Below are 12,730 nucleotides of genomic sequence, written 5' to 3' on the forward strand. Positions count from 1 at the left end.
CTAGTTTGTTTCACACGGACAGATGCAGGGCCAAGGCACGGCAAATTGCATAGACAGCACCATTAAGTCAAAGGAAGGCCGCTGCAACACCCTGGGCATTTCACTCAGGCTAAAAAAAGGAATAAAGCGATGCCTCGCAGTGCCTGAAATTCCCGCTGATTTTGGAATCCACATGTTGACAGTTGGTTCACACAAGAACGATAGGAAGCGCTGCGGTTAAGTGCGTTTGAAACTATGACGGTGACAGTGATGTTTTCCGTTTCCGTATACGGCCTGCAAGATAATCGCAGTTTCACGCAGCGATGTATACCGGAATGAGCAGCCTCAGACAATGACCCATTAAGGGAGAGTCAGCGGACGTGGTTCCTCAGACAAAGGACTCAGTGGGAGAATTGGTTCGTTTTGCGTTAAGATTCTGGAGCGCGGAAACGTCGTGTCTTTCCTGGCTCTCACATTCTGCAAATCTCGAGACATTACGCCGCGTGGCTCAGGCAAAACCAGCCACGCGCTCTTGGTAGTCTGCGCAGTTTAGTCTGGCAGCGTTCCATAGATGCACGTTTCGCATCAGCGTCTCGTTCCTGCCCGGTAGTCTCTACAAGAAAGCAACGCAATTTGCTTCTCTCCCTAAGTTAGTTTTACCACTTCCACTTTACGCGTAATAGCTAGACATGCTTACGACCGTTCCTAAGTTCAGATGGGCCCTGACGAAAATTAAAGTAGCCGAAACTTTTGTCTTTTTTCCCTTCTTGGCATCCCTACGCAATTTACGTTCTTTATTCTATTTTCTCTCCTTCTGTCAAAGCCGCCGCGGTGGCTCAGTGGTTATGCTGCTCGGCTGCTGACCCGAAAGACGCGGGTTCGAACCCGGCCGCGGCGGTTGAATTTCTTTGGAGGAGAAATTCTAGAGGCCCGTGTACTGTGCGATGTCAGTGCACGTTAAAGAACTTCAGGTGGCCGAAATTACCGGAGCCCTCTACCACGGCGTCTCTCATAGCCTTAGTCGCTTTGGGACGTTAAAGCCCATAAACTAAACCAAACCTTCTGTCAAAGCTGCTCATCAGCATAATTATCAGCCCGACTTTACCTACTGCAAGACAAAGGAATCTGCCATGTCTCTCCAATTAACCGTGGCCACTGCTAATTGCTTTGTGCTGGGCAGTTGCGGTGTTGCCAGCGTGTTGCTACTCTCTTTCTTTACTCACCCGAACCGAACTACATTTTCTAGTTATACCTACTTTAAATTCATACCGATCGTGAACAGTTGCATTTTTTTCCCTACTTAGCTGCTACTTGAATTATGAAGTAAAATAAATATTGGGCACGCCACGCTTGGCCAACAGAACTAACGCTCTCAATTACTCAAGACTTGGCGAATGAAATTAAATGCGATACTAAAGAACATCCTTCGATCCATGGCATAAAACACAAATGCTTCACCTGATTGCAATTTGTTTTCGCTTTTACAGCTGCCCTCTTTTGATGCCCTCTTTCATCATGTAGTCATTCGTGCTCACTTTTGGGAGAGTACATTTTTGGTGCCTTTCATTCCTGTTCGTCCTTTTCGACATCATCCACGTTTTATGGTACCTCGCTGCTACACTCACTATGGCCACTTCACTCGTAATTATTACATACCAAAAATGTTTAATTCTCTGCCTGATTCAATCTTTTCAGTTTCTTCGTTGTCTCTATTAAAGAACTTCTTAAAAACACATATGTCGGTAACCTAAACTGTTTCTTTGTTCTTGTTTGCCTTAGGTATTGCGGTTTATCATTGTTTGCTTGCTTTGTAACACCTATTGTTTAATATATCTGTCTTTCATCGATTGCCGAGTACTGCCCTACAAGCCTTTATGGCTTGGGCAGACTTGTCTTAAAGATTGTATTCTGTTTTCTGAAAATAAAGGTGTTTATTATTATTGTTATTATTATTATTATTATTAGCGGCATCTTAGATACCAAATAAAGCAAATCTTATGGATAACCAATAGATAAGAGGATAAACAACTGCTGATATTTGCAGTCATATACTTTGCAGGGTTGACAGCATGCATGCGAAAGAAATGCAAACAATTTTACCAGTTGCGCAACGCTGTTTATGAATCTCGGCATAACCCTCCGTTTTTAATTTGCTCTCATTTTCTGCCATGCTCTCTTTATTCGTTAACGAAGCTGAATGTAGGCGCCTTCCCGCACGCCTATTTTTAATTTATTATGACCGGATAATGCCATCTTAATTGTACAAAGCGAATACAGTCTCTACAATTCGTCCCATTGTTTCGAACCTTCATTCATTCCATTTCAGTCGTCTGTTCTGCTTTGCTCCACTGATATAGCGCCTATCGAGTTTCAAGGTTGACAGGCACGCTAACCAATGCGAAAATCGATCTCGTCACTGCCATGAGAGAGGTGACCTTGGCAAGAATCAAACGTTTAAAAGAGGTAGGTTACCATATTGACTTCATTTGCCGAAGTTTTTCTGAAGAAATACTGAAGAACAATAAATGATTCCCACCTTTACTTTTTAGAAAACTTCAAGAAAATTCTCAACGCATTTCCACACACCTCAAAACCGGTGTCTACTGAACGCTAAGCTTAAAATGACACCAGACAGCTGCAAACGTCACAGCCTTTACGAATGAACTAGGGCAAAACACAAGAAGAGCCACACTAACTTTAGGCACGATGGACGGCCCACTGTCCAGATTGCCTAAAGTTACCACGTTGTCTAAAGTGGACACGTTCTCCAAATTATAACGTGTAGGCACTTTCCTCTGGATGTGGTCAAAAATATCATACTTCTAATGTAGCCGAGGAGCTGTGCCTACACCACTTCTAACTTCCACCTCTTTATCGAAAGCAGAGCACTAAAGTTTGTTGGTTGGTTGGTTTATTGGCGTTTAATGTCCCGAAGCAACTCAGGCTATGAGGGACGCCGTAGTGAAGGTCTCCGGAAATTTCGACCACCTGGGGTTCGTTAACGTGCACTGACATCGCACAGTACACGGGCCTCTAGAATTTCGCCTTCATCGGAATTCAGCCGCCGCGGCCGGGATCGAACCTACGTCTTTCGGGTCAGCAGCCGAGAACCGTAACCACTGAGCCACCGCCGCGGGGCAGAGAGCACTACAGTGTAAATGCCTCTGAATTTACCAATGATTGCGCACTTGGTAACGAAGCAGCGTCAGGTGCGTTTTTTGTAGTGCGTTCCACCAATGCGGCTTTGAGGCGTACGTGTCTACAGAATCTTACTGCTGCGTTCAGAACTATTGCCGCATCGGCGAAAGGGTGAGAGAAACGGCGTATGAAGAGAGAGTGAGGGGAATGGTAGTCCACGGTACATCGCGCTATCTCGGTCTGCTTTGCGTGCGTGTGCTGTCTCGGTTTTTCGCTGCGCGTAGCCGCTCCCCGAGAAAGCAGGGGTCGCGCTACTCTGCGCTGGCTGCCGCACTGAGATAAGCCGAGATGCGAGGAGGCGAAGCGAAAACAGCGCTTAGAGAAGCAGAGAGAGAGAGAGCGCATGTGTACGTGTATACGTGCGCCCGCGAAAGAACGAAAGGAAGGCGGGCGATTTGTTTCCCTCCTCCTCCTAGTTGTGTGCGCCCATCCAAAGCCAAAACGAAGAACCCAAACTAGTGGAGGCGCGCCGAGCCCTGAAGCAAGTTACCACGTTCCGGCGCGCTCCATGTGATAGTGTGGTGATGACACCGCCCCGAAATGCGATGTTCAACCGCGATAAGCACGGAACGAGCCAGCGGAGCGATGATTTTGCGGTGGTTTTGTGACTTTAGAATGCGTGGGAGTTCTCTTTTTTTCCGGACAGGGCAAGCAGCAGTGGCTCTCTGGCTTGCTGGGCTCACTTTGCGTCAAATAATGCGAAAAGGGCAAACCCAATAACTATTAGTAACCCCGCTTCTGATCTCGCAAAATGTCGTATTTGCTCCTAAAATTCCGCGATTTCAGGCATTAAGCTAACGTAAGAAGTGATGATGATGATGATTTTTTATGGCGTAGGAGTTGATTTCGTCAAAGTGACATGGCAGAACGTATCAAAGACACATTCGCCAAGGATTTAAATGTAGATAAGCCAAGCACCGTACCCTAGGAAATCTTGTACCCATTGTCTCTCCGGTGGCTACCCGGCAGCAGTGGGTGATGAAAAGCTCTAAAGTGTAGATATTTTATTTGGCAGTGCGCAGAATGCGGCTTGGTAAATACCATGCTTTTTCTGATAGAGCTGTGAAGCTATCATTAAAACAAGAATGCACGGAGGGTTTATGAAACATTGCTAATGAATAAAAACTTCTGGTAGAGCTGGTTCTTTTTGCCTTGCCCGACCGGCTTTTTTTGGCTTCAGGTACCCAGTTTAAAAGTGGCGCAGCGTGGTCCAGTGCGAATATATCTAAGTAACATGTTTTCTTTTTTTTAATATGGAAATAATGTAAGATAGGTGGATCATCAGATTTTTACTAATAGGCGTGATAGCTGGGTAAGCTCATGTTTGTGCTTCAGTGCTGCCAGTGTGTTTGGCTGTATTGATATTAGGTGAAAATAGAATAGAGAGTCAAAACAAGAGCTTACAATATTTTTCTTTGTCATATCCGCATTGAGTTTCTAATACTGGGATCGCGGTGAGGAAAGCAAGAGGCATCTGCGTTTTAGACGGCCATAAAATAGACCTTGGTGTCAAACTAAAAATAACGCCTCGTTTTGTTTCTCAGCGCGTGGGTATGCTACCACTATTTCTTTCACAGCTGTTCGTTTTACGCCTGTTGTTGCATTGTGGCTATGAAAGATGGTGTGTTGCAAAATAGCGCAACGTACTTAATCTTGACGGCTTCTTGTAAAAACTGCACAGTTCATGATGAGACGTTATCTCTTCTGATGTCTTTCTTATCGTCAGTGCCCCTGTCATGATTAAGGAAGGATTACGGGTCTATATATCAAAAACTAAAACCATTCATGAATAGCAATCTCATTGCATGTAAAATTTTCATAGGTTTCACAGTTTCTACACAAAATAAAATCGAAATAAAGTTGTTTGCATAAATGTACAGCACTTACACACATGGAGTAGGCCACAGAGTTTCTTACTATTACCTAGAGGGAAAGCTAGCAGCCCGTCTATGGGAGTTTGCATAGAGACCCCTCGAGGCCGCTTCAGCCACCATGGGCGCTCAAAGCATCATGGGGCGGTGAGCTACTTGTTGCGGAACTTCAACTTTTGGCCAAAAAATAATGCAAAAATAAGCGCTCTTCGATAATCAAGAATGCCCTAACATTCAATACTCTGTCTGTAAATTGCAACAAACGAGCAGAAAAGCATTTAAGTGCAAAGTTCGCCCAAAATAAGGCATGACTGGCTCTCCTATTGGCCCAGTGATGAACACTACAAAAACTAATATTTCGTAATTAACAGGCGCACTTTTAAAAGAAAATATGTTTTCCAAAAAATTTTGTTGCTTAAACACTATAAGAGGTTTTTAATGGCATTTCATAAATGTAAAACCTTTTATTGGCGTCGTGTGTCGTCGCGTTTTCACTACTATGGCTTTTGCACACTGCTTTCGCGCGAAAGTCGTCTGCGCACACACGAACAGCGTTTTCGGAATGAAACGTCTTAGTAGTGCCACTCCGTGTTCCCGAAAAATTACGACTGTGCCGCAACAAGTAGCTCACCGCCCCATGATGCTTTGAGCGTCCATGGTGGCTGAAGTGCAGCGCCGCCAGCTTTCCCTCTAGGTAATAGTAAGAAACTCTATGGAGTAGGCGCAGTAACAGTGTTAGGATATATAAGGAGAATGAGTGAAGAGGGTTGTTTAGCAAGAAAGAGATTAGAACAGTGCAGACGAGAAATGGTAACGCTCCTAAAAATCTTTTCCCAATCCCAAGCGTCCTTTTCGCCACGTCGGTATCACTTTTAAAGTGATGGCTATGATGATACCGTGGAAATTCGTGCAGAGAATAGGTCCCCAAGAATGGGCCTCCCTCTGTTTGAGACCTTCTTCGTCCGCTTTTGTTTTTTATTGCGAAGCAATATTACTTTAGCTACCACCTCAGCCCGTTCCAGCGCGAGGCAGTGGTAGGCACCACTTGACCTTTGGCATGACGTCATACCATCTGTGTAAAAACGTGGCCCCAACTCGCGCCGTCGCAGCGCGAGGCTGGTAGGCACCAACGGCGGCCTAACTCCCGCTCCTCTCACCAGGGGCGCCGCGCGCGGAGTGACGTCATACCATCTGTGTAAAAAAAAACGGGGCCCCATCTCGCGCCGTCGCAGCACGAGGCCGGTAGGCACCAACGCCGGTTCGCTTCTCTCGTCAAGCCTGTCAGATGCCGCCTCAAGCAAGCAAGACACTTCGGCAGAATGCAAAGAGGAAGCATCAGGGAGCTACGGAGAAGGCAGAAGAACGAGAAGAACGACTTTCCAAGCGGCGTGCTCAATATACAGCCCGACGAAAACGGTCAACGTCTTCGGTAGAAACAACGTCAGAACCTATCGTATTGCTTCGCAATTACCAGGCTTAACCAAGCAAAGCCACAGCCAGTTTTTTTCTCCTATAAGTAGGCACTCGTAAACTTTATTGACGTACTTATTCTCGAACATTTGCTGCGTTGTGGCATTTGGTGAGGAGAAAATGCGGCGAAAGTATTCGCGAGAAAGCCTCTGGCTGTAGCATTTACTGTGGACTCCCGTAGTCCAAGGTACATATTGTAGTCGAATGAGCTTGAAGGTATCTGTCGACAGTATGCGCAAAAATAATTCAGCAGAGTATAAATATCAGGCCGAACCTAACACCTATATCCAAAGCGAATTTTTTTTATATGTCATAACGTTTAATTATACTTGCTCTAGGTGCAATAAAATATCCTGCCAAGAGGAATTACTGAAAAGCAACACATCTAATGGTATATATTGGCGCTGATGTGTTAAAAAGCTGCCACCAAACGAGCAGCAATACTACACAAGCTCTATTCCGCAAGTTAAATTTTTGTATTAACACTGTTTCTCCTTTACTAACCTCAGCTTTATAGATGAGAAAGTAGTTTCTGTTTCCAACATTTAAAAAACATGGCTTAAAATAATAGCTATATTATCATCGTCATTGTAACCAGGAGGTATTTTCTAGTATTCCCGTTCTTCCAGCCGCCATAATTTGTACTATTCGAACTTAGTTGTATAAGTTGGTACTTAATAGATTAGTATCTTTAAAAGGCAAACTATGCACCCTTCCAACCCTCCAAACATGTTTAAGAAACTCATACAAGGATATATCAGAAATCCAACCTGAGGGTTGTTTCGGCCGGCTATAATTACCTTATTTACCAGCGGAATGAACATGCTCGCATTACGAACGCATCCCCTAACAAGGCTGCGAAAAGTAACATTTTTTCCATCGAGTCAAAACTCACCCCATCCTTTTATCGCGCAGTCTTCTGATGGTCAGAGCTAGTGAACGCTAACATTTCTTCTCAAAACGAGGACGGGGTTTGTGAGCTAATTTAAGAAACTGGCCCACTTCAACGATGGATTTTGAAAATAGAGGCTACAGTTACTGTAGCAAGCAGTATATTTTTTCACTTCTGTTTTGCAATGCTGCAATTCTTTGGCAGCAAGAGCTGTAATAGCTGTGCCACGTGATACGCCATGCGGCTCCTGGCCAAAAGCGCGAAGACCGGGAATTGGATGCGGAGTAGGAGAGGCGCCATTAAACGTAGGCGGTGGAGTGATACAGATGCATCACTGACCACACTCTGAAGACCATTTTGGACCCTCCGTGACGTCACAAAGTGGAGGCGGAGGGTGTCGCCGGTATGCGTGCAAGAAGTGCCAGTGCGCACGTTATTTTCTAAATGTAAACTGAATATCGACGTATGAAATGAGCCGGGCTTGATCTGCTTACGCTGTCTTCATGGTAGCCCGCTTTTCTTATCACTTGCCACCCTCTGTAAAACTTGTCGGGCCGGGCCTACCCCGGCCGCCCCCCAACAATAACGTGTGTCCGATACTCACGCCGAGACCGAGGCTGCTGCTGCGGCGATGAACAGTGCGAGTGTCCCGTTCCAAGGAAGGCGCCCAGGATGGCTCATGTCTCCCGGAGGGGGGCCGCATGGGGCTCGGCCGGAGCACTGGAATTTGGCCTCATCCTGCAGAACATTGGAAACAAAAGAAGCTCGGTGTGACGACGTGAGTCATTCAAAGAAGGGTGGCATATTTATAGCCGTCTCAGACGGCAAGTTTACGCATAAAAATCATTGTTGAGCATCCCTCTGGCAGCCCTCCCTTTGTTCTTTGTTTTGAAAGCGCCGGCTTCAAAGTTAACCTACAGCGAATGAAAGGGTCCCTCAAACTCGACCTTATTATGAAAAAAATAGCTACAATTTGTAATATACCTTCTGTTCTGATCCTTTTTTTATTGCTTTCTAATACCGTTGCTATACAAATAAAACCTATAAGCCTAAATTTTGCAGGAATTCTGGAATTTCCTGTCTTGGTTCATTTGTAATTAGTTTTAAATTTTATATTATCGCAGTCACTATTACCTGCTGATCTTTACGGTTGTTTTTTTGTCCTCCTAGCTCGGAACCCTTTCAGTTCTGTAGGCTCCAGCGAGAGTTTTAGATGCCAACAAATATATCGCGCTCAATATATTTGAGCTGCCGCGAACAAGGTGCCTTAGGGTCTCAGTTTTATGGGCCCAGTACAGCTAGAAATTGACGCTCTTGTCTGTCCATGTAAAGAACAGAATGCACTGAATGTTCGAGAAATTTTGATACCCTGGATGAAGGCGCATTTATCTAGTTTAAAGTGAGTAGGTTCACCTCTTACGCGCTGCAAGACATACTCATCGCGTACCTGTACAGTTAATAAACGAGTAAAGTGATTAAATAAAACTTGCACAAAAAATAAAATTGTCTTTTACGCGACCGACAGGGCACTTATAGCACAATTATTGTTCTCGACGGCCAGGGGATAACTGCTTGCGTTTTTGACGCATGGTAGAGACACTGATGACGACGCTGTAGACCGCGATTCTCGACATAGGTACAGCTTCAAAGTAACGCACTCCTAATTTAAGGCTCAGTCAGTATGAGAGTACGAAGAACTTAGTGTGTATAGCTTTCGCTCAGCCGGCTATCACACAGTTTGCCTATGAAGGACCCTTAATGATTGAGGACCCGTAAATAGTTGGCCAACAAAGACGGTAAAAGATTTTCAAGTAAAAATCGAGCTTTGCGTCCCTGTATATTCTAAATGGATTAAAACAGCACTGAATAAAAGATTATATTACTTGGAGCAGGACGTGCGCCGATTGGAACTAATTACTCCATGTCTCGACGGTCCTAACTCGCTTTTACGAGGAACATGTGTGGTAACACGTGTTTTCGGAATGAACACCAAGATTCAAGAGCCGATGATGATTTCTGCCACGCCCTGAAAGGTTTCGCATGGTAGCGATGCCACTCTTCTCAAGTTGAAGATTTGTGATTTTTATGGCTTAAATGTTATTAGAATTTGCATTTTAAACGGGTGAGTTGTTAATTTTCACTGTTAACTCTAGAAACTTTTTATAGAACTATGAAGACAATGTGCTCCGCCCTGCGCCCAACACCATCCCGTTTCAACGAAACCAAACAAAACCAAGCCAGCCAGACAAACAGCCAGCCCTCCCTCCATCCCTACTTTCATTCATAATTATAATAATCAACACAGCCGCGGCCTCTTATCTCCACAAACCCCCTAAACTTCCCGCCGGACTGTCACCCCCTGCTATATTAGCCGTCACTCAGAATCCACCCCATTACCCAAAGCGAATATCGATTACACGCACTCAGATTACATTCTCTGCCCGTGATCATTTCACATACTTGATTTCAGCTAGAGTATCATGAAGTACCGTTAGTTTTCCAACTCATTTCAAGCTCAAGTTATCCGTAACAATTATACTCCCCACACTACGCTACGCTTTGTCAATTTAAGTTAAGCCCTTTTGGCTAGCCTGATAATTACCGGCAGTTATTTGATGATCCACAAGAGAAAATAAGACGGGACAACATGAAAGATAAAAAGCGAACAGTCAGTGAATAAAAGGCGCGCACATCATACCACAATGGTCATCCACGTCAAAAAGATTCAGATTGCCTTAAAACTACATTTTTCAGGTTCTGAAAGACAGTCAACATACGCAAAATGCAGGTCAGCAAAGGTATGTAAAAGCACATAAGCCATGCCCGAAGGTTGATGCTTTTCTGTAGGTATATATTTGCGCGTAAGACACTGTCAGCCAGACAGGAAACCGCTGGAGCGATATAAATAAGAAAAGAGGACAAGAGGATACAAGCTAAGACTCTATCAACATCTCTGCGACCATTTGACCATGTTGTTCAATCCCTAGCAAAAGACTTTGCAAAAACCAATCTATGCAAAAGCTTGTGTTCGAAGGTTACAAATCAGGCGTAAATTCACTCCGTCAAAAGGTTATGCTGGCATAAATTAATACGTGCTGAGAATTTTCATAGCGCTCCAACATATCTGCATTTGCTGGAAACCGGCAATGTGTGTCAAGGTTTCTTCGAAGTTGGATTTTTCTCAGCGGTACCTCTCTGTTCGTTATTCATCTCTGTGCCTTCCGTCGTGGTACTATCAGATGTGAGCAGACAAGGATTTTCTTGCTTTAGCTATGCGCTGTGCACACAGGCCTTAACAACCTCCTTTCAGCCGTAGTTGGGAAGCGATGTAGTCTAAATACCGGGTGTTTCACGTAAGGTATTGTGCAATTTTCAAAAAGAGGTGTTTTCGGGTTCGAAGAGCGCTTTTTCGGCACAGCATTGCCAGCGGTGTAGCGCAGCAGAATACAGCTAACACATGCTAACTGGTAGGCTGCTTGACTACTACTGAGTTGTTTAGCGTTTGACTAGTGCTGCTATATTTATTGAGAGGCATGTGGCACATTGTAAGTAATATTCCTGTTAAATTTTAAAATTTCGAAATCTGAGTAACCCTCGGCACAGTTCCTTAAAAAATTTCGCTACTTCGACGACTTATGTGGCCCGGAGAGGTTGCTTTGCTTGCAAGGTTTACGGAAGGGCATGTATTTTGGCGCGGGGTGTGCAAAATTTGTCACGCCACACTTCCGATAGTAATACCGTTATCGAAATTGCCAAAACTGATATGTTTTTTACTTACGGTGGGCTACACACCTAATTAATAACGAGACTAACAGTAATAGTTTGAAGCTTAACTACTGCACATCAAATAAACAGCCTACCATTTAGTACGCCTTGATTTTGGTACTGATTTAGTTTGATGTGCTACACCACTGACAGTGCTACTCCGAAATAAGCGCTCTTGGAACTCAAAATTCTACTTTTAAAAATTGCAGAAGATGTTAGGTGAAACAGCCTGTATACAGCCTGCGGTATTTTCCCCATCACTGCTAAAAAAAGGTTTTGTGTGAGTTTTTACTCCTAAAGAAGAAATTCGAACAAATCTTTATATTTTTTGGCACGCTGCAAGAGCATAGCCCTCGTCTGTGCCGCCGCCACCGCACACCACCCTACCCTTAACCGCTCTTATGCACGCAGCCTTATCTGTTGCTTTAGGCCTTACATTCCATTGATGAATAATTTATTATCCCATTTCTTTCAGAAGATAGATGTTTTGTTAGGACTCTTAACACGGACCGGCCAAATGAAAAAAAAATGAAGCTTTACCGGCATGTTGATTCTCATCTTTGGTCTGAGAAAAAACAAAAAAAAAACACTTGGGGGACAACACTCCCTAAGAGTGGAATGCGATGGCATTGGAGATCCCGATTTATTCCACTTTCGTGTTTCTGTGTCTGGTTTCTCGTTATAACACGATTTTACCGCTGTCTTTTCATCTCATCTGTTTTTTGCTATATCTCCCTTCTCTATTTTGCTCCTCTTTGTTTTCTTCTCGTTTGTGCCACATGCTATATCGGCCAGGTTGCTCACAACCCAGTAGGCCGGTTGCCACCTGCCACGATAGGAAGGTTGTGATGACGTTCCCAGCTTTACGAAACCTCTACATTCGTTGGACTTGTTCTCACTCGCCGCGCCGGGTGGATTGTGACAATGTGACAAGCTCACCTGACCTATCTCGACCAATCGTCTAATTTTGTGACTGAGGCCGGCATTTCTACGGAATGCGGGCTCTATAGTTGTGTCATTAACACTTGAATTGTAATGCTGATGACGATAGGGAATGACGGGCAAGTATTCTGAGAGAAGCGCGCAGATTAGACAGCTAATCCCAACGCAATTCACGGAGGAACGTTTATATGGTGATACATTACTTTTTGTTGCTTGCACACACAGTGTCCTACGCAACCAGGGAAATTTCAGACGGGAAACTATGCGGGCTGTAAAACAAAATATTTAATCTAGGAATGGGTATATAACAAGTGTATATTCTGGTCGCATATATTCATTAGGATTAGAAAAATGTACCGTTAGGTTGGAAGAAGCATTTTCTCGTATCGTACCAGGGTCATCTGTTCCCGATGCCTGGCCTCTTACATAGTTATTCATACGTTGCTATCCACTAAAGGTCATGTATTGGGATGAAAGCTGAACAGGTGACTTTTAAGAAACAGTGGATACATTGAGACGGAGCAACTAGTCGGAAAAGGCAGGGACAGAAATAGAGAGGAGAGGTTGTGAAATTCAGTGGGGCAAGTATTATGTCTTGCGAAGGCAATATAAC

The 12,730-nt window shown here is 44.3% G+C and overlaps 1 protein-coding gene across 2 annotated transcripts in view; it reads right to left on the minus strand.

The window, feature by feature from the left end:
* LOC149335819 (glycine receptor subunit alpha-3-like) overlaps positions 1-12,730 on the minus strand; it is an 84,513-nt gene that overhangs the window by 13,844 nt on the left and 57,939 nt on the right. For both annotated transcript variants that reach the window (XM_089554561.1, XM_089554560.1), the window contains exon 2: positions 8,015-8,148. In XM_089554561.1, coding sequence (XP_089410687.1) covers positions 8,015-8,091 — 77 coding nt within the window. In that variant the 5' untranslated portion in view covers positions 8,092-8,148. The remainder of the gene's footprint in view (positions 1-8,014; positions 8,149-12,730) is intronic.

Source organism: Amblyomma mixtum, chromosome 7, assembly GCF_055824585.1.
Source record: "Amblyomma mixtum isolate Tamu chromosome 7, ASM5582458v1, whole genome shotgun sequence".
Lineage (NCBI taxonomy): Eukaryota > Metazoa > Arthropoda > Arachnida > Ixodida > Ixodidae > Amblyomma > Amblyomma mixtum.